Genomic DNA, 21,680 nt, shown 5'->3' on the forward strand with positions numbered 1-21,680 from the left:
GAACCCCCACTGCCCACAATAAAGATGGTGCTGCAGCTCTGGGGTAAAACTCCAAGTTCTAGGTTGGCCCTATTATTTTTAGGAGTTTTAGTGGGAGAAGCATATTCATTATTAGTATCACCACCATCAAACATATTGGAATCCTACTATACCAGCTTAAAATAACATAAGATCAGTGGAATGATTTTTGAAGGCTTCTATTTATGAAAGTTTACTTAGAGAAAAAGGATCTATTTCAAATACCCTTGGAAAGCAATTTTAAGGTACCTTGGTTGTCCATTTATTGTAAAGTTCTAAGAAAAACATCAAGAATTTAAAAATATTAATAATGATAGCATATTATTTTATTAAATCTGGTTTTATAATGTTGTCAAGTTATATTTTTATGATACACATGTGCTTTTTATGATGCAAGCCCTTGCATTAAAAATAGGTACTGGGCTGGGGATGTGGCTCAAGTGGTAGCGCGCTCGCCTGGCATGCGTGCGGCCTAGGTTTGATCCTCAGCACCACATACAGACAAAGATGTTGTGTCTGCCGAAAACTAAAAAAATAAACATTAAAATTCTCTCTCTCTCGCTTTAAAAAAATAGGTACTGCTTATACATATTTTATCAAGCATTAGTGTATTTATTTCGCTACTTTAAACTTTTTAAAGGCTTATGGTACTTTATTTTGGTACATTTTTGGCTAAGTAGAGAATTAATTTAGTGACAATTTTTAAATAAGAAAACTAATCCTCTATAATGTTGTTCTTATAGGAAAATATAATGAGTTTTATTAGGATGTTTGATAGCACAGTTTTCCAAATATATTATGGGTAAAATGGTTTTTTAAAAATTTTGAGAGTGCACTTCTTTGGTTGAAACTTTTAATTTCAGTTATTCATGCAGCAAAACATTTTACCTAAAATAAACTACTTTCAGGTTTAGTAGTGCCACTGGAAAAACTGAAATAGACCCAGATTTTGCAAATACAACCATCCCATGACTGAACGGCCTTAGACTTCCTTCTCTTGCCTTGTGGCCAGAATGTAATTGCATCTTCCATGTGTACTGTATATCCTAGAGTGATGACAGGCCCTTGTGATGATGAGCAGCGGATTTCAGCAAGGAGGCTGGTAGGTTGGGTGAGGGAGGCTGCCTCACACACACATGCAGCGAGTCTTCCTAAAACTCATCTTAAGTGTCTGATCTTCCCCTAAAGTCCCTTGGCTCTGTTACAGCTGACTGCTTCCTCATAACCTGGGCTTCCTCTATCAGACTCATGCATGGTTTTTGCCTAGGAAAAGAGGGACGTGGAGAAACAGGCATCCCATGCAAGGAAGGAGGTGATGAGAACATCAGGCCCCAGGCCCCAGCATGACATGTGGTCTGTGCCTACCAGCAGAACTGTGGGGTCTTCCCTGGAGAGTCCTGCTGTGTGGTGTGGGAGGGGTCTTGGCTTCTCTGTCTCCATGTCCAACTCTATAATGTCTACAATTTCTGCATTCCTTATCAATGAATTTCCTGTTTAAATAAATAGAGTGTTTATTAAAAATGCAACACAAACTTTAACTGATCTCCCCTGTTGGTCTCCACCTGACTCCCAGCCTGTTCTTACTCTGCGTGTCTTCCCATCTCAGATCTTCTGTGCGTAATGGGAAAGACAGCCAGAGAGCAGTTCAGGAACATGAGCCACAACCATCCCAAGATCCTCAATTCATTCAAGGACAACAGCAAAACAACAGCAAAGATATAAGAGCTTGGAGAGACAGCTACCCCAGACCTACCCAAGCAGAAACAAGAAAGGTGGACCGGAAACCTGCTCTCTCCTGTTCTTACCATTCCAGCCAACAACTCTTTGCCCATGGCCTACCATATTTTTCTTCCAAGTGTGTCATTTCAAGTTACAGGTCTGAGGCTAATGGTTTTCTTTACTTAAAAAAGCTTTGGGACTTCAGCACACACTCTGGGTTCTGTCCCAAGCATATTCCCTCTATTCATATTAGTGATCACAACCCTGGGGTAGGTACTACAGCAACTCCTGTTTGTACAGTGAAGACTCAGAGGCCCAGAGAGGTTAGAGGAACTTGTTCAAGGTTACAGTCAGGACTCAGACCCAGGTAGTCGGTTCTTGTGTCTGTGAAGGATGCCACTGTCTCTCCCAGGCTCAGGCTGATCTATATAAGCACCATGTTCCAGCAATGTTCAGATAAAGACTTTTCTCTTTATGTGTGTTTTAATTGTAACAACCCAGATAGATTAAATTCTCTTTTGATTGTTTCTGAGAAGGCAGAAACCTTTTAGGGAGAGCTGAAGGCTGGAGACAACAGGATCTTTATGAGGAGGCTCTAGAACCACAAGAGCATCCCGGGGAGGAGGCAGACACTGCAGAGAGTGTGGACAGCTAAGGGAGTCAACTAAGGGAGATGTATTGTTAGAAGGCCTCCCCCTCCCCTGGCAATGTGAAGACAATACATTGTTCATTGTCAGAAGGATCATAGAAACCTGAATCTCCAGCTGTTTTTACTGTGAAACTGGAATTTCAGAAGCTCTAGGCAAAGACTTGAGGATGGGGCCCATTGGCACAGGCCTGTAATTCAGCCAGGGAGGCTGAGGCAGGAGGATCCTAAGGATGAGGTCAGCCAGGGCACCTTAGCAAGACCCTGTCTCAAAATAAGAAATAAAAAGAAAAGATTAAAAAAGACTTAAGGCCTCAATAGGTTGTTACCTAGAACTCAGATTTCTTGGAGAAATGCTGCCCCCCAAAGGGCTACACAGGTATTGTTTTTGTGAGTTACGCCTTACATATGGCAACTGCTTTATGTAGAGAAATTTCACTGAAGATTTAATAAATATTTTCCATACTTACTTTGCCTTTTATTTTTTCCTTCTGGATGATGGTTCTCATTCCTTCCTTAGCACCCTTTTCTTTGAACCTTATATCTGGTAACCCAGTTAGTCTGGGAAAAAGTTGATTGATGGGGAACTGCAAACGTTGGGTCATCTAACCATTTCCCATCTGCTGGAAGTTGGCACTTCAAGGAAAAGAATTTGCACAATCAGAATAATTGGAACTTTCCTATCTTAAAGATGTTCCCTTTCCTGATTTCAAAGATGGGAGAGAGTAGCAGTAAAAATCACTAGCTTTTTGAGAAGAGGGGAGAAGATGGATCTGGAACCCAAGCAGGACAATTCAGTTTAAGCAGGAAGACTGTGTCTTCTTTCATGGTGTGGGGCAGGAGCAGCTCATGTAAATGGCAGTGGTTATCAACCTTGAATGCACCTCAGGATCACCTAAAGGGGATCTAAAAAAAAATCCAATGCCTGACCCACAACGCTATCAAGTAAGTGGGAGTCTCATGGGCCCACATGCTGTAAAAGTCTTTAGGGACACATTGATATAGCAGCGCTGTAGGGCAGGGGATGAAGTCCAGCTGAGTTTGGCTCTCATGAATTTTGGTGGCATTAATACCAGGAACAATCAGACTTTCTTCAGCAGTGTAGCACAAAGAGTTATATTTGAGGAGTGTAAACAGGGTGTGTAGAATACCGACAGTAAAGTTAAGAGGCTGCTTCAAGTGATCTTGGTTGTGAAGGGAGACAAAGGGCTCAGAGTGGCTGACAGGAGGGAGACAGGGAGGACGAGGGGGCTGGAGCTGCAGGTGTGGGTGAAATGCATCTCAGCAAGGGAGGGAAGGTAGGAAGTGAGAGGCTGTGGAGGAGAGAGGATGTTCTCTCTGACTAATCAGGGACACTGTTTTCTCTCCATGATGAGATTTGTCATATCAAGAGAGCTGACGTCAATGATGGTCCTGCTGAAGGGCTGAAGAACTATTTTATTCCACATACATTGTCTTGGGTAGTATTTGTAGAGTCTGTGTTTGTGTTAATCAGGTTTTTTGTATTTTCTATCTTTTATGATGCTTCAATATCTTGGAGGCTTTGCTGGCCTGGGAGAGATTTCTAAGATTAGCTAATTCCTAGAGATGGCAAATGATTCTCCCATGAGTCTGCTGTTGGTAGGCAGACCAACCAATCAGAGCCCATATTCCTCAAGCAAGTCCTTCCTCTAACTTTCACATGTTAAGTCAACATTTCCCCTGTTCTAAATCACCTGAGGCCGAGCTGCTGGGCAATCAGCCACATACCACTCCTGTAGCCCTGACCCCACTCAGGTTGTTCAAGCTATCCAGTCCTGAACTTGCTGGAGCTTCCTAGCCCGCCTCGCCTGTTTTTTTCCCATGGACACCACAGTCAAGACCTGGGTCATGCTTTTCTGTGCTCCTTCTGTCTCCTGACTAGCCCTGTGCCTGTCCCGTGGCAGGGCATGCTCCCTGCTATTGGGGATTATAAGTGGTAGACTCTTCTTCAAAGGAAGTTGTTTCTGGATCTGTCACCTTCAATACTTGGTTAAAATAAATCTCAGGTACAAATCTTGAAAGACTATTAAATATTCCAGCATTCAAAATGAAAGCACACGCTACACCCCAACCCAGCAGTTGATGAAACAGGCAAAAGAAGTTATTCACGCAGCAAAACATTTTGCGTAAAATGTTTTGATTTGATTTGTTTTTTCATATTTTCAGTACCATCTGGGGCCTGGCTGTCCTTGTGTGATCTCTTACTAATCAGCATTTCTGGATGTGAGTTTTGTTATTGTGCCATTTGACCTTGGTAGGTGAATTGCTGAGGTTTATGCAGGTGAATTTGGTGCTTTGGGGTTCTAGATTACACATCTCTAAACCCACCACCGGTTTCAGTATCATAGCTTTCTAAACATAGTAGCCTTATTTGGTGCTGTTGATCACTCTGTCCTTGAAATTCTCTTTCCTTAGTTTCTATGACACTGCAATTTCTTGCATTTTCTTCTACTTTTCTGATTGCTCTTTTAAAAATCTTCTCTGTCCAATCCTTTCCCTCTGTTTTTTTTTTTTTTTTTGAAAGGCATTTGTTGACTAACACACGCTCATGTATGTGAGATGGGTCTTCAATGAAAAGCATAGGTCTGTCCCACCTCTATTATCCAGCTCCAGATTTTTATTCAGCACAAACTTGTGTGCATGTTTGTATGTTTGTGTGTGTGTGTGCACGCGCACATACAAAACATATACTTTCACACACATTGCATATACACAGTATGTTTTTGCACATAAATGCTAGGATGTCATAAACATTGACTCATTCACTTATTCCTTCAACAGTTTATTGAGTAGCTAATCCAAGCCAGACACCCTCTAGGAAGTGGGACTACCATGGTGATTAAGGCAGACAGTCTTTTCCAGAGTTTACGTTATTTTGAAAGAATAGGTAATTAAAAAGTAAAAGGCAAATAAGTAAGACAATTTCCAATAATAAAAGTTGTTATAAATTAATGTGTGCAAATGTGAGAGCATGTAGAGAGATGGCTAACCAAGGGCTCCTTAGGAGTCAATATTTGAGCTGAGAAGTACCTGAATACCCAGGAGGCAGGCTGGGAAGCTCCATGGAAGCATTCCAGAGAGGAAATAAAAAGGGAAATGCGCAGGTACGTCAAAGAAAGGAATGGAACTGGACCAGCTGCTTCATGATACCGTAATGTAATTGTTTTTTTTTTTTTCACATGATCACTAAATACAACATCTGGTTCCGCATCAATCACAGATAAAAATGCTTTTTGTTCAGATGTCTAGGATTCCAACACAGAAATAAATCAAAGTGTATTTCATCAGCCACATATTGGAAATGGGAAAAGGATGGTCAACAGGTAACAAATTAGGAAGGGAAGTAAGTTTTGATACACTGTTGCATGATAGGGTGACTATCCTTAACAATAATGTAGTGTATATTTCAAAGTAGCTAGAAGAGAGGGCTTTGAATGTTTCACCAAAAATAAATAATACCCGAGTTGATAGATATGCTAATTATTCAGGTGTGATCATTACACAGACATACATCAAAACTTTATGCATACATGAAGGCATACATGGATAACACTTTACATTGCACTCCTTAGATTTGTACAATTATTATGTGCCAATTAAAAAAAAATTCTGACCTTTTGCTAATCCAAGTAATGCCAGCATGAATACTTTTAAACATTTTTTTTTCCTCACAAAGCAAATAAATTTACAGGGCCTTGGAAATAAAATCACTGAACCAAATGACACATGGTATTAATTTTAATTAATCTGGCCCACTTGCTATCTTTAGCAGTGTAAAGATGTATATTCCCATCAACCATGGATGAGAGTTCCTATTGTACTTTTCTGGACCTGTGATATTCATTTTTTAGAGTGTTGTCAGTTAGACAACCCCACAAACCATTGTGTAATCTTCTTTTGTATTTCTCTTATGCGTGTGATTAAAACTCATTTTTCTTCATGGAAAATCCATTCACATTGCCTTTTCTGTGAATGGTCTGTCCAAGTGTCTTGTCTGTTTTTTTTCCTTTGGAATTATTAATCTTTTCCTTATTGATTGGCAAGAGCTCTTAATGTATTAATGACATAAGCCTTTTTCATACATGAGATGTGGGTTTTCCAATTTGTCTCTCCTCTTCTCATTTTGCTTTTCTCACTTAATAACATACAGGAGACCTAGTAGGTATTCCATGCAGAAAGCTTTTGGATTTTCTTTTCATATAAAAAGTAAATTCCATGCTTGGGGTTGTGCTTAGAATAGTCAGCCCATTCTTCAGTGTTAGTGCTACTCAGAGTCTGATCATGAAACTGCCTTTCTGAGTGCGCTTGCTCGCAGTGGGACCTCAGCCATGACAACAGCCACTGGTACATAGCAGTTTCTAAATATACGACTCTCACCCAGATTCTCCCAGCATACCTCTGACTGCTGCCGGTGCCACCTTGTTGACTTGATCAATACTGAACTCATCACCTCTGCCTGTCCTTCCCTTAACCAGTTTTTTTCCTTGTGTTCTTCATCTCAGTGAGGCTAATTTGACCTATTTTCCAGGACAGAAAGCTACCTGTCATCCCTGTTTACCAGTTTGCATGCCAGTTCCTATCTGTATGTATTGCACAATCTGTTAATCCAGCACACACCGCACCATCCCCACCCACCTCGTGACCTCCAGTACGAACCAGTCATGCCAACTAGTTTCTAGGATGTGATGGTGTTCTCTTTTGCCTTGGGGACCTATGTGCTGGTGGCTCTGCCCGGCCTCTCCTTCCTCAGCTCTCTCTGGTCTGTACCCCTACTTGACTTTAGATCTTACACATTATTTATATCATGAGCGACTATACCCTGAGACTCCTCTCCCCCAGGTCTAGGCTAGGTTTTCTTTCAGAATCTTGTGTTTTCCTCATGATAGTATGCCGCAGTCTGGCTGGGCACAATCAGGAGCCACTTGTCAAAAGAAACTAACTTTATTTTTAGAACCACACACGCCAAACAAAACAGCCTCTCAGGAAAAACCCTCAGAGCCTCAACTGCCACCACCGGCTTTCCACAAGCCTCTCTCTCCCCCACAAGCTTCTCCCCACCTCCCACAATCCTCCTGCTCTTGAGGCCGATTGGCTGGGTCACGTGGGCGGAGCCAAAAAAGTCCCCCAATGAGCAGCTCCGTGGTCTGAAAGGGCAGGGAAACAGCCCAATGAGCATCACCGCAGAGGAGCCAATCAGCTAGATGTTGCTGGGGCCGAGGAGCCAATCAGCTAGATGTTGCTGGGGCCGCTGTGAGCCAATCATCAGCCAGCAGCTGGAAGTTTGCTGGCAGCTGGAAGTTTGCTGGGGCCCCTTTGGCTGTGGCTCTCAACATCTCCCCCTCTCTGTTTAAACAACAAGCATGTGGCTTAGGGACCGTGCCTGTTAGGCAGTCCAATTCAACATATGGTCCTTACCCGTCATCGGATGAACTGACCTCTAGGCGTCAGCCTCCTGTCTTAGGTTGGTACCACTGCAATTGGATCATACCCGTCACTGACTCCCGGTCCAGCATACAGCCATACTTGTGGATAGGCCTTTGCACCTGTGGGGGGGTGTGAGGTTCTTTGCCTCACCTCTGTTGGCCCCCAAATTTTAGACCATCACTAGTAGAGGAGGATGCAAAATGCCATGACATTAAGCCAATTGAGGGCTCCTTTGAAAAATTGTACCACCGGTGACACCATCAGCAAAAATACTCCAGCACTACCACAATTCGCTGTACCAACAGATAGTTCACAATGCATACAGGTGAGCTCACAATGTGTCCAGGCAAGTTCTGCAAGCAGTTCAGTGATGGCTATTGTAGAAGCTGTAGATTGGTTTTATCTTTGACTTCACCAGCACTGGGATGAAGATAGGAATTCTGGCAATAATGGCTAAAGAAAAAATTATGTAACATTACAGAAGGCACTAAAAGAAAACAATTTTCTTAACAATTTACATTGTCTTCACCGGCACTGGGATGAAGATAGGAATTCTGGCAATAATGGCTAAAGAAAAAATTATGTAACATTACAGAAGGGACTAAAAGAAAACAATTTTCTTAACAATTTACATTGTCTTCACCAGCACTGGGATGAAGATAGGAATTCTGGCAATAATGGCTAAAGAAAAAATTATGTAACATTACAGAAGGCACTAAAAGAAAACAATTTTCTTAACAATTTACATTATCTTTAAGAGAATTATTAAATATAATGAAAAGGAAAGGTGAAAGTAAACAAACAGATCTGTTAACCTTTTTTTTTGTTTACATATTAAAACAATCCTCAACAGTTGTTTACCCAATTTAAATTAAACCATATAAATCACGTGAAAAAAAAATATTTGGATCCATTTTATCATGAGCGCTCATCATATATGATATATGGACATACGTACATTCAAACATATAACACAAAACACAAGTGTGCACACATAATATAATACATACAACACATAACATTATAGTAAAGGCCTTATAACTTTTTACAGGTGAAATCTCCATTGCAATGTTTAAAAACTCTATAGTCAAAAAATAGAACTGATCAGCAAAACATTAACCTAGGTCTGTATGAGCTCAAAAAACAAAATAGAACTTCATGATATGGCAAATGGCAATAATAAAATAGATATTGAAAAAAGCATCCTGGTTCTGTTGCAGATGTAAGAATAGCCAAACTGGAGTTTTGGATATCAGTTGTTATGGATTTGAGCCAAATCATCTTCTTTTTGGTCTGTAGAAATCGCTTTAGTTAATCTTTCTGGAATCCAAATCGGCTGCTGTTCTCCCTGTGGAAACACATAAACAGACCCCCGACTCCAGACAATCACTGGGTCAGGACCTTGGTTAATCTCTCTGGAATCCAAATCGGCTGCTGTTCTCCCTGTGGAAACACACAAACAGACCCCCGACTCCAGACAATTACTGGGTCAGGACCTTTCCATTGTCCTGTTAGAATATCCTTCCAAAGTACCTTGGGCTTATGCACATTTTTTGGACACATATGCCTTTCCACAGCACTAAGTCCTGATGAATCCAAATTTAAAAAGTTTAGAGTAAAAAGGGTTATTTTAAGTTTATCTTTGGGGAATATATACCCCTTTCCAATTCCTTCTTTTTGCTTTAATAAGTACATTTTAATAGTTTGATGAGCTCTTTCAACTATGCCTTGTCCCTGTGGATTGTATGGGATTCCTGTTATATAAGTAATGCCAAATGTTGAGCAAAATTGTTTAAAAGAGGTAGAAGTATAACCAGGGGCATTATCTGTTTTTAACTGTTTTGGAACACCCACAGTGGCAAAATTTTGTAAGCAATGAGCTATAACATCTTTAGTTTTTTCTCCGGCATGAAGGGAGCCCATCAAAAATCCAGAAGAAGTATCAACTGTAACATGCAAAGATTTAAATTTTCCAAATTCTGGCAAGTGTGTGACGTCCATCTGCCAAATATGGTTAGGTATCAATCCTCTAGGATTGACTCCAAGATTAACTTGTGGTAAAAAGGTCACACAATTTTGACATTGTTTTATTATTTGTCTAGCTTGTTCCTTAGTTATTTTAAAACGCTTTTGTAAAGTATTAGCATTGACATGGAACTTTTTATGAAAATTTATAGCTTCTTCTAGTGTAGAGAAAATATGTATGTCATGTGTAGTTTTATCTGCTAAATCATTGCCCAAACTAAGGGCTCCAGGCAATCCTGTATGTGCCCTGATGTGTCCTATAAAGAATGGATCTTTTCTGTCCCAGATTAGACTTTGTATAGTGGAAAGCAAAGAGAAAACAGTAGAAGAAGGGGAAATCCTACCAGCATCTTCAAGAGATACTATAGCATTAACTACATACTGACTATCAGAAAATAAATTAAATACAGAATCTTTAAACATCACAAAAGCTTGTAAAACTGCATTAAGCTCTACCTTTTGAGCTGATTGTTTGGGTACTAAAAATGTAAAAGTTTGATCAGGGGTAACTACTGCTGCTGTACCATTATTTGACCCATCAGTGAATATATTTGGAGCATTCATGATAGGTGTTTTTCTTGTCATTTTTGGAAAAATTACAGGATGCAATGACCAAAAAGACAATAAAGGATTAGATGGTAAGTGGTTATCAAATGAAACATTAGATTTGCACATGATTATTGCCCAAGTATTTAACTCATTAGCTAACTCATCAATTTGATTCATAGTATATGGAGTAATAATTTTATTGGGAGAAATTCCAAACACTCCCTTTGCTGCTTTTATTCCTTTGAGTATTAATTGTCCTACAGCCTCAGGATACCTAGTAAGAATAGTGTTAGGAGAATAAGATAAATGTATCCATAATAATGGACCTTCTTGCCAAAATACTCCTGTAGGAATATTTTTTGTTGGTAGTACAATAAATAATAAAGGCAAACTTATATCAATTCTATCCAAATGCATATTTTCCATATATGTTTCAATGATTTTTAATGCCTTTCTTGCTTCAGGCGTTAACATTCGGGGTGAATTTGGATCTGATGGACCTTTTAGGATATCAAATAAAGGTCCCAACTCTCCTGTTGGTATACCTAAATAAGGCCTTATCCAATTTATGTCTCCTAATAACTTTTGAAAGTCATTAAGTGATTTGAGTTGATCTACTCGTATTTGAATTTTTGGTGGACGGACCATGGTTGAGGATAATAGAACTCCTAAATAATTAATTGGAAAATTTAATTGTACTTTATCTATTGCTATCTCTAGATTATAATTTTTTAATAAGTTTGTAAGTGTGGCATAACATTCTAGCAATGTGTTTTTATCTTTGTGTGCTAATAATACATCATCCATATAGTGAAATATTTGTAGTTCAGGATTTTGATTTCTAAGTGGCTGGATTACTTTGTTAACATAAATTTGACACATAATTGGGCTGTTAGCCATCCCTTGAGGGAGTACTTTCCATTCATATCTCTGATCAGGACCTTCATGATTCAGTGCAGGGATAGTAAATGCAAAACGTGGACTATCCTCAGGATGAATTGGAATTGAAAAAAAACAATCTTTAATATCTATAACTAAAACATACCAGGTTTTTGGCAAAGCAGACAACTGAGGAATCCCTGATTGAGCAGGTCCCATAATAACCATCTCATTATTAATGGCTCTTAAATCTTGCAATAATCTCCATTTACCAGATTTCTTTTTGATGACAAAAATGGGAGTATTATGGGGAGATACAGAAGGTTGTATATGTCCTTCTGCTAATTGTTGTTTGACCAGGTCATGGGCTGCTTGTATCTTTTCTTTAGTCAGGGGCCACTGAGGAACCCATACTGGTCTTTCTGATTTCCAAGTAATTTTTATTGTCTCAGTGGCCCTTTCTGAAAATCCAACCCATGTCTGTCTGTTCCTTGATCTATTTGTATTGGTGCTGCTATACCTTGTTCTTGTTTTTCTAATCTTTTTCCTTTCCTAAAACCTTGTCTAGTCATAATAGTGGGTGCATTTTGGTTGATGTTATTTGTTAATGTCAAACCTAATTGATCTAGGACATCTCGTCCCCATAAATTTATAGGAAGATGATCCAATACATATGGCTGTATAGTTCCTTCACATCCTTCAGGATCCTTCCAATCTAATACCATTGCACTTCTATGGGGATTAGTTGCCACTCCTAGGCCTCGAAGCGTTTGAGTGGCTTGTTGTAATGGCCAATGTTTTGGCCATTCTTGACGAGAGATAATGCTAAGGTCTGCACCTGTATCCAGTAGCCCATTAAATTCATGTCCTTGAATATTTAGTTTTAGCATGGGGCGAGAATCTAAATTTAAAGAAAGCATAGCCCAATCTACACCTGTGGAGCCTAATCCCTTGGAACCTCTTTCTACAGTACGACTGGAAAATTTATCATGTAGGCTGGGTATTATTAGTAACTGTGCTATTCTATCTCCTGGTGAAATTACTGATATACCCTTTGGAGAACTGGCTATAATTTTTATTTCACCTTCATAATCGGGATCAATTACCCCAGGACTTATCATAAGTCCTTTTAGAGTAGAAGAGCTGCGTCCCAATAATAAGCCTACTGTTCCTTTGGGAAGAGGTCCTTTCACCCCTGTGGGAATGATTTGAACTCCCATCTCTGGAGTTAGTACTGCTCTGGCGGAGGCGCAGATGTCCAACCCTGCGCTCCCTCTGGTTTGTCTGATGAGGGATCTGATGGACAATGTGTCCTGGGCACTACCCTGATGGGGTTGCTGGGTTCCTCCAGTGCTCCGTATATTTGTGGTTTTGGGCCCCGGAGCATTGGGCCCCCCTGTCCATTTTTTGGTAATGGAGCCCGATGCCTTTCTCCACAATATCGTGGATAAACACCTGGTCCTTGTTCGTTTTTTGATAATGGAGTACCCTCTATGGTGGTTTGAGAACGGCATTCATTAGCCCAATGTCTCCCTCTACGGCATCGTGGGCAAATACCTGGTATTCTACTCCTTTGATACCTAGTTTTGTTAAACCCTCCTCCAATGGGGCAATTCCTTTTAAAATGTCCTGTTTGTTCACAATTGTAGCATGTTCTTGGCCTGGCATCTAAAGCCTGTTTTACTGCAGCTGCCACAATTTGCCCTTGTTCATTAATGTCTCTGGCATCTAAAGCCTGTTTTACTACAGCTGCCACGACTTGCTCTTGTTCATTAATGTCTCTACATAATTTAATATATGTGTTTAAATCTTCATGTTTCCATGGTCTAATGATATCTCTGCACCAACGATTCGCTTGCTCATAAGCCAGGTGTTTTAGTCATGGCATTGCTTGTTCTGTATTCCCCAAAACTCTGGTAGCTGTTTGAATAAGTCTATCTACAAATTCAGCATAAGGTTCATTAGCTCCTTGTATTACCTTAGATAATTGACCTTGTAAACCTCCATGTCCTTGTAAAGTCTTCCACGCCTTAATTGCATCTGCAGCAATTTGTGCGTATATGCCAGGATCACATGCAATTTGTTGCTGCTGATCCTCATAAGGTCCCTTTCCTAACAACATATCTAGATTTCTCTGAGGATAACCAGCTGCTGCATTTCACCTAGCCATCTCCTTGCAAAATTCCTCATTGGCAACCTTCCATAACAGGTATTGTCCTCCATTTAGCACAGCTTTACACATATTAGCCCAATCTGCTGGCGTCATGTTCAAGTTGTTAATGGATTCGACCATGCTTACAGTGAAGGGTGCTTGAGGACCATAGGTTGTTACAGCCTCTTTTAGCTGCTTCACTGTTTTGAAATTTAAAACTTGGTAAAATCGCTGCCCTCCTGCCTCAAATACAGGGCATGTTAATATTTGAGATCTTGTCTCAGGATCCCAACTATCAACTGCGGGGGTTGGGGGCCTCCCAGCATATGGAGGTGGCGCTGTTGGTTGGACACTTACGCCCTCTGGTGATAGAAAGGTGTTAGTAGCAGTCTCCTGTAGAGGTGGTGCTGTTGGCGTCCCTGATGTTTGGTCATTTTCAATGCCAATAACTAAGCTACAATGGTTCTCCCACACCTGGAAGCTGATGAGTAATGAGCACTATTAATGCTATTTCAAATGCAAAAAAACCTTGAGATAATGTACTAAATTGTTCAGAAGGTTGTTTTCTTAGTAGAATACTACAGGATTTTCTTTAGCCATCCGGAGTTCCTGCCTTCGTCCCAGTGCCGGTGAAAAACGAGGGTGGAAGAATTTCCAGTGTTGCTGAAAACCGGACGAAACTTTGGCTGAAAAACGGACGAGACTTCGGATCAAGCTAGCTGCCTGCAGAACTTACCTGGACTGTGATTTAAGCTAGCTGCCTGCAGAACTTACCTGGACTGTGATTTACCTGGACTGTGAGTTAATCTATTGAGATACTGCTTTACCTGGACTGAGACAACAAACTGTAATCTATAACAAATTGTAACTCAGTATCTTTGCTAACAGTGTCATTGCTGGTATAATTTTTCCAAGGGCTTCTTGCATGGAGCCATCAAGTGGCTTGGTATTGCGGCATTTTGTATCCTCCCTTTCTGTTTGTAGCAGGTTATTTATGGTGTTTCTGTAAAAACCACTATGGTCGTTATTTAAATTAAACAAAAGGGGGAAATGTTAGAGTCTGTAAACAAGTCAAAAATAACACCTGGCATTTTGCCAGGGGAATGTTAGAGTTGTAAACAAGTCTGGATGGTGCCTGGCAAAATGCCAGAGGGAGTGGTTTGAGAAGTAACAAAAGCAAGCCATTAAGTGTGGAGATTCCTGATTGGTTGACTGATGTATCCAGTTTATGCTAATTAGATAAGCTCTGTGGAATGTATAAATACTGCTCCTGTCCTGCAATAAAGGGCTCCCTCTCCTGCTATATCAACGTGCACAAGTTGTTCGTCACCCCCCGGTTATTTTGCTGCAGCTGGACTGTGGCAATAGTATTTATTACACAGTAATGCAATCGCCTGTTTATTTGCCAGAATCTCCTAGATTTCAAACTCTAAATGGGTCTCACTTTGATTCCTTTAATAATTTGGATAGATGCTAAGAATACAGTGACATCTTAATTGTTGGTGAATCCCACCCAGCTCTCTTGTTCTTGGCACTGAACTTACTAAACACTTAGTTGCATTTGTGGCAGAATGAATAGTCTGGAATTTTCTCAGTATAGTCTACATTTTTACTTTTGTTTGGTGCTAATTTGTGTCCTTTAATGTATTAGGATATAACAATGTAACATTGTATAGAAATAGTCACACCAGGGGAATTTGTTCTCTCTAGGGGTTTTTCACAAGGCTTCTGTGGATTGTAATTTCCCCTTTTAATGTCTCCTCTTGCTGGGAGCCATTAGCCAAGTAGGTATGACAATTTCCTTGCCAGCGTACCCCATGTTGCAGTGACATTGAATGTAGGTGACCTTGCTCAAGGACCAAGGCGGATTAGGGCGTTCCCGGTTTAGGTTCCAGGTTTAAGGTTTAAGATTATTCCTGCTGGGAATAGGGCGTATCCTGCTGCCTGAGTTCCCCTTGAGTTCTCATGGGATTCAGACAGTATATTTTGGAGATAGAAGCCCAGTGGAGGTGGATTTGGGCAGAGAACGTGGATTTCCCCAGAACGTGATTGTAGACGGCTGGTGTGAGTTCGGGAATAAAGAGTTGCCGTTTGAATCTACAAGCTGTGTGGTGGCTCATGATTGTGTGCCCAGCCAGACTGCGGCATCCTCTCTTGTTCAATGATAGTAATGCTTCCCCCAGGCTACTGTTGGATTAAAACTCTTTGGTGTGCTCTTTTATTCCACGTAAATAAAGCTCTGCAGTTACCCCCAAATCCACCCCTGTAAAGCTGTCATTGGGTCCTTTCCCTTCCCTTTAGGGCAATTGGTGAGGAGATACATGCAGTAGAGTAGGATTCTGACCCTTGTCCTGGGGATAGAGGGTAAGAAGAAGTCTGATTGATTGACCGTGTTCTGATAGTATTTATTTTAAATAAAATTTTATATATGAAAGTAATATACATTTAAAAATTATTATGGGAAATTTGCAAAATATGCAATGAAGAAATAAAAATAATCTGTAGTTTCATCACGTAGGAGAGAAATTATTAGATTTTTGGTATTTAAAAAAATATTCAGTCTTTTATATATTTCTTTGCACATGTACAGATATGTACCTATTCTTTTAGTGTCATTAATTCTACCTCATGAAAATTTTACTCAGCATTACATCATGAGTATTTCCTCAAATAAAAAATAAATCATCAAACCTCTTTTTGAACATATTTTAAATGATTCATTCTATTATTTAATCATTATTTTGGTATTTGACTTGTACATTTCTTCGCTAACACAAAAATACTGCATTTACCATTCTTTAAAAAACTTAGTCCATATCTCTGATTACTTTTTCAAGACTTCAAGAAGTAAAATTAGTAAGTAAAAGAAGAGGAGCTCTAGGAGGATCATGATCTAGAGGGAAGATTGGGGATCTTTGAAGATTCCTCATTACATCTTTCTGCTTGGTCAGTTGCTTTAAAATGATGTGCATAAACACAATCACATTACATATACTTTTAAATAAACACAGAATTAAATTATTAAATTAAATAAACACAGATTAAATCTGTCTGCAATCAACTCTATCAGTCTTTTTCTTTATATGTGACTCTTGCTCTTGTGCTTAAAACATCTCCCCTTATTCAGAGACAAACTGTGCTTTTTAACCTGTGTTCATTTTCAAGACTATTTTTTTATGGTTGTGAATTTTAGATTTATACCTTTAATCCATATGATATTTATTTTGGTGCATGCTTTAAGGTGAAGACCTAGGGTTATTTATTCTAAATAGCATTCTCTTTCCTCCCCACATTGGTTCACACGAATGCCCTTACTATCTCCTGCCTCATCCCTTCCCTTCCACATCCCAGGCACGCTTCCAGCTTAGCCACTCACCTCCTTGTCTGTGGACTATCATCCAACTCCTCATTTGTGTTATCATCTCTATTTTGCACTGTAATTGACAAGTCATCTTCCTAATATGCAACTGCATTAGTGTCATAGTCTTATCCTTAAAATGCAGAGGATAAAGCCAAAGTGTGCCATTCACATTCCCTGCTTAGCTTCAAGTTACCTTGGATTAGAGTTACCACTGCAATTACCCTGAGCTAGCTGTCAATCATCCTGATAGCGAGCTTACCTTTGGAAATCATTTTTAACATCCCAGGCAAGTGGTCCTTCTATCAATAGCTTCTGCTTTCACGGACATCGACAGACAGATTAGAAAGTAGGCATGTGAGTGGGTCTTCTAGATTGTTGGAATCAAAGTAAATCAACCAGTTTCTCCAAAAGTCATTTCAGACAATCTAACCCTGTTCAAGAAACCCTCCCAACAATTCTAACTCTGTCGACTGGTACTTCAATCCCTCATTTGTCATTTCACATACGTTCAGTTGGCACTGAATTCTTGATGTTTATTGAATGTTCCTTTTTAAGTGATCCATGTGTGTCTTTGCATGCTCCATCTTAATGGATGGAGAGCAGGAAGAAGCCTTACAGATCATTTAGTCTCATCCCTCATTTTGCAATTGAGTCCACCAAGGCTGGAGGGGGTGGGGAATGACACAGGCCAAGAGAACCTCAGCAGCTCTTGGGCCTGTGACTGCTCCTTCCCCCCTCTCCCTTGCATGCTAGTTGCCTGCTGGTTTGGGCTGGAACTACCTTTCTCCTCCCTTTATACACTTTCCCTGAATGGCATCCCCTACTTCCAGGCTCAGCAGCCATCCATAATTTCAAACTGCTCCCTCCCCTTGAATCTCTGAGCTCTGGATTGATGTCTTTGCCTCCTCTATCAGTAGCTTTGCTGGTTTGTCCTAGCAGCATTTCAAAACAGCTCTGTCATCCCCTTCTCCCTGCCCTTGCCCTGTGTTCTCTTCTGAACAAAGGCACTGGCCTCCATCAAATGGCCAAGGTTAGAAGTGCCCCTTAACTTCCACTTCTTCTTCTTCCCACATTGAGATTCTGTAGCCTCCATTTACCACATCTCTCGAGTCTTCAATTTCCTGTGCAGATACCCTGGGCCAGACTCCACTGTATCTCACTGGGGCATGGCAAGAGATTCCCAGATGGGTCTCCATGTCCATTTGCCCACACCGCAGTCTGAGAAATCATGCCAGGGGACAAGCGTCCCACCACTCCATGGCTTCAGATGTGCCCCAGCCCCGAAACCCATTGTGCCCAGAGCATTCTCTGCTCTTACGAGAATGCTCATCATTGTCTTCACAGGATTACCCCCTACTCTCCCTCAATTCTCCACTTAACTACCCTTTTCCATCCAAGAGGTTTTCCCTGACTCCCTTCAGCCTTCACAAACTCTAGCATAAGTTACCCCCATCCTCTGAGCTGCTCCCTCCTTCTCTTGTTTATTCCTAGGGTCTGTCCTGGGGCTGGGGGAGGAGAATGGCCAGCACCAACAGGCTACGAGTTGGGTCTTCTTTTTCACAAAAGCCCACCACTTTTCACAGATCCAGGTTACGGGGAAGACCCACTAAGTATTTGTGGAACCACTAACCCCAGGTCTCGGGTTCCTGGCCTTCTTCGGGAGAGAGGGCACCCCTAGATGACTCTTCTTGTTCTCTTCCAAGTTCTCTTTCCTGAATCCTCTCCTTGGGCCCCTCCCCCCACATGGCTTTCCAGATGCAGACACCTCATGGTAGGGGGCCCTTTAGGGTGCACAGCTGCCCATTCTGGCCTGCTCCCTGCCTGTTGTCAGGGCTCACACAGACCCTGACCCACAGCCTGGCCGGGCCGCCAGCGCCACATCACCCTGTGGATGGCGGCTGTGATCTCACGGTTGCGCAAGCTATAAATAAGCGGGTAGAGCAGCGGTGTGACATTAGTGTAGACCAACGCCAGTGTGCGGTCCAGCCGTGGGGAGTAGCTAGTCTTGGGCCGCACATACATGAAGGTGGCACACCCATAGTGCAGGAAGGTGACTGCCAGGTGCGAGGCGCAGGTGGAGGCTGCCTTGCGTCGGCCCCTGGGGCAGCGCAGGCGGCGCAGAGCTGCCGCGATGGCCCCATAGGAGGCCAGGATGAGCGTTGAGGGCAGCAGCAGCAGCACCAGGCAGGCGCCCAGCAAGGGCAGCTCATCTGCGTAGCTCCTCGTGCAGGCCAGGTGCAGCAGCGCGGTGATGTCGCAAAAGAAATGCACCAGCAGGCGGGAGCCACAGAAAGGCAGGTGGAAGACGGCCACCGTGAGTCCCACTGAGACCGCCAGTCCCCCGAGGCCACAGGACAGGGCCAGTCGCGCGCACAGTCCGGGGGTCACCACTGCTGCGTAGCGTAGCGGGTGGCAGATGGCCACATAGCGGTCATAGGCCATGGCAGCCAGCAGGAAGCATTCCGCCCCACCCAGCGCCACGAACATCTGCATCTGAAAGGCACAGCCCAGGAAAGAGATGGGGCTACCCTGGCCCTGGACCACTACGGTTAGGTCCGCCAGGGAGCGAGGCACCACCACCAGCGTGTAGCAGAGTTCGATGGCCGACAGCTGGCACAGGAAGAGCAGCATGGGTGGCCGGCTGGGCACTGAGGCCACCGCCACGAGGATGAGTAGGTTCCCGCTCAGGGTGGCCAGGTGCACAGTCAGCAGCAGCAGGAAGAGCAAGGGCCTCAAGCGCGGGAACTCAGAGAAGCCTTGAAGGAGAAAGCCACAGGGCATGGTGGCATTGCTGGGGCTGTCCATGCGCCGCAGCGGGGAGACACCTGTGCGAGAGAAGCAGAGGAAGGGCGGGTCTGTAGGGTGAGGCATTTGTGGCCCTGCTAGAGGAGAAAGGGTCAGGTGGAAATCAGAGGGGTATCAGGGAGTGGTGGCTGCGGAGGTGGCCTTGGTTCATGGGTCCCAGCACCCTCCCTAAGAAGAAAGTCTTACTGACTTATTCAGAAAAAAAGGGCAGCCTTTTCTGCCTCCTGCACTGGAATCCCTAGACTCCTTTCTCAACCTGAGCTACCCAAAGAAGCCTTGAGTTTAGCTGCTTACCTCTCAGTGCCTCATCCTGAAACCCACTTACAAAGACTGCACCGTGCCTCCATAACTCCAGTTATTTCGTGGGTTCTGTGTGGCCCTGAGTGTTACCTCTGCCTCTGCCTGAGTCCCCTAAGGCCAGAATGTGACTTTGCATTCTGCTTCTCTATCCTTATCCCTATCCTACTCTGTCATTACTGAGCCACCTTCTGTGTGTGTCACAGAATCACAAAAATGTAGTGCAGATGAGCACCTTAGAGATCATCTCACACAACCTCATAATCAGGGAGGAAAATAAAGTGAAAACCAGGTGGGAGTATTGAAGGGTTTTATTGCTCACACAAAGTCAGGAACAGAATCTTTATTCCTGAAGGTGAATCCAGAACTTTCCATAACCTATCTGAGGTTTGGGAATATGGCCATTGGGGTCAGTCAGACAACCCATATTTGCTCAGCCTTAAAATAGAGATCCAAATCTGAGCCAAGTTCAGGGTGAGACAGGCAAGCAGAGGGCCTCGCTGGGTGCCTCAGGACTAAAACGTCCCTGACATTTTGATTAATACACCATCAACATGAAAAAAGGTGGCACACATCTGTTCTAACTTGCCCTTCAGAGTGAGAAGTACCTTCTAACTTGCCATCAGAAGACTATTTCTTTCTAAGCGTTATCCAGTGACTCATTTGTAGGCCACACTTGTAAAACATTGGTAGCTTGTAGGTCTGTTGTGTTTCTCATAGTCCTCTGGAGGTGAGCAGATGTGAGGTGGTGAGGGGTTTGAGGCCATGTGAACTGGAGGAGGAGGTTTAAATTTTCCCATATATATTAATGATGTCCGTTTTTATTGCCTTATCTGTCTCTCTCTCTCTTTTTTTTTTTTTTTTTTTTTTACTAACTTTAATTGTAAGCTCAACTATTATTTCCTCTTCAATCACGGTTTGGAGTCAATATTGGAAGTCTACTCCGTCCGTGTCTGTACTGACATAGAGTGCAACTGCAGTTTAGCTGGGTGGATAAGTAACTCAGATGAAAGAATTAGAAGGAATATAATGAGCCTATCTTCTACCTTTTGCTGTCTAATGCTCCTCTTGGAAGGTTTTTATTTATCAGTGTCACCTGGGATCTTTCTTGTCCCATCTGAGGGGAAACAGTCTTAGGGAGGAAGAATAGGGTTAGGGCTAGGGGCAAGTCGAGAGAGATGGGATCATTTACTATCATTTTAGAGCCTTTTTTTTGGGTCACTCTTCCATCTATTGAGAAAATTTAACAAACCTGTGTTGTAGCTGCAGGTGGGAATGAGAAGCCTGGCTGTCCTGGGGATTTCGGCAGGATGACACCTGAGTGTCCGCCTGGCCTCCCACAATGCTGGCCTTCTGCAGTGCCTCTGCTCCTCCCTTCACTCCTTCCTTTGCAACTCCTCAGAGAAGCTGGGCTGGGCTGGGTGGGGACGGGGGTGCAGGAGGGAGAGAGAGAAACAATCCACTTCTTTTTCCTTCGTGTTCATGGTGCTGAACAATGTGGATGACAGGAAAGGCCAGGTGATGGCTCCAGTATCTGAAAGCTCAAGGAAGATCATGTTTTAAACACAAGGCTGCTGCAAACAAGCAAAATGGGTCAATTAAATTGAAGGAAAGACATCAAGGAGATTTTCTGCTCTGCTTTAGTTTTGGGGAGGAATTGTCACAAACTCCAGGAATGTCTGTTAGAAGTGCCTTTTCTCTGAGAGGAGAAAGGACAAGGGATACTTTTAAAGCTTCAACAGATAAAATCCTGCTCTTTGTTAGGAGAGAAGCTGCAAGAAGAG

At 42.3% G+C, this 21,680-nt stretch overlaps 1 protein-coding gene across 1 annotated transcript; it reads right to left on the minus strand.

Moving 5' to 3' along the window:
• Positions 1-18,621: 18,621 nt before the first annotated feature.
• Positions 18,622-19,599, minus strand: LOC124086083 (olfactory receptor 10AC1). Its single transcript, XM_046434087.1, has one exon. It carries the CDS (start codon positions 19,597-19,599, stop codon positions 18,622-18,624), a length of 978 nt encoding a protein of 325 aa, XP_046290043.1.
• Between the last annotated feature and the right edge of the window lie 2,081 nt (positions 19,600-21,680).

Source organism: Marmota monax, unplaced genomic scaffold (genome assembly GCF_021218885.2).
Source record: "Marmota monax isolate L192 unplaced genomic scaffold, Marmota_monax_Labrador192_F-V1.1 WCK01_AAM20220418_F8-fsc00122, whole genome shotgun sequence".
NCBI classification, from domain to species: Eukaryota; Metazoa; Chordata; class Mammalia; order Rodentia; family Sciuridae; genus Marmota; species Marmota monax.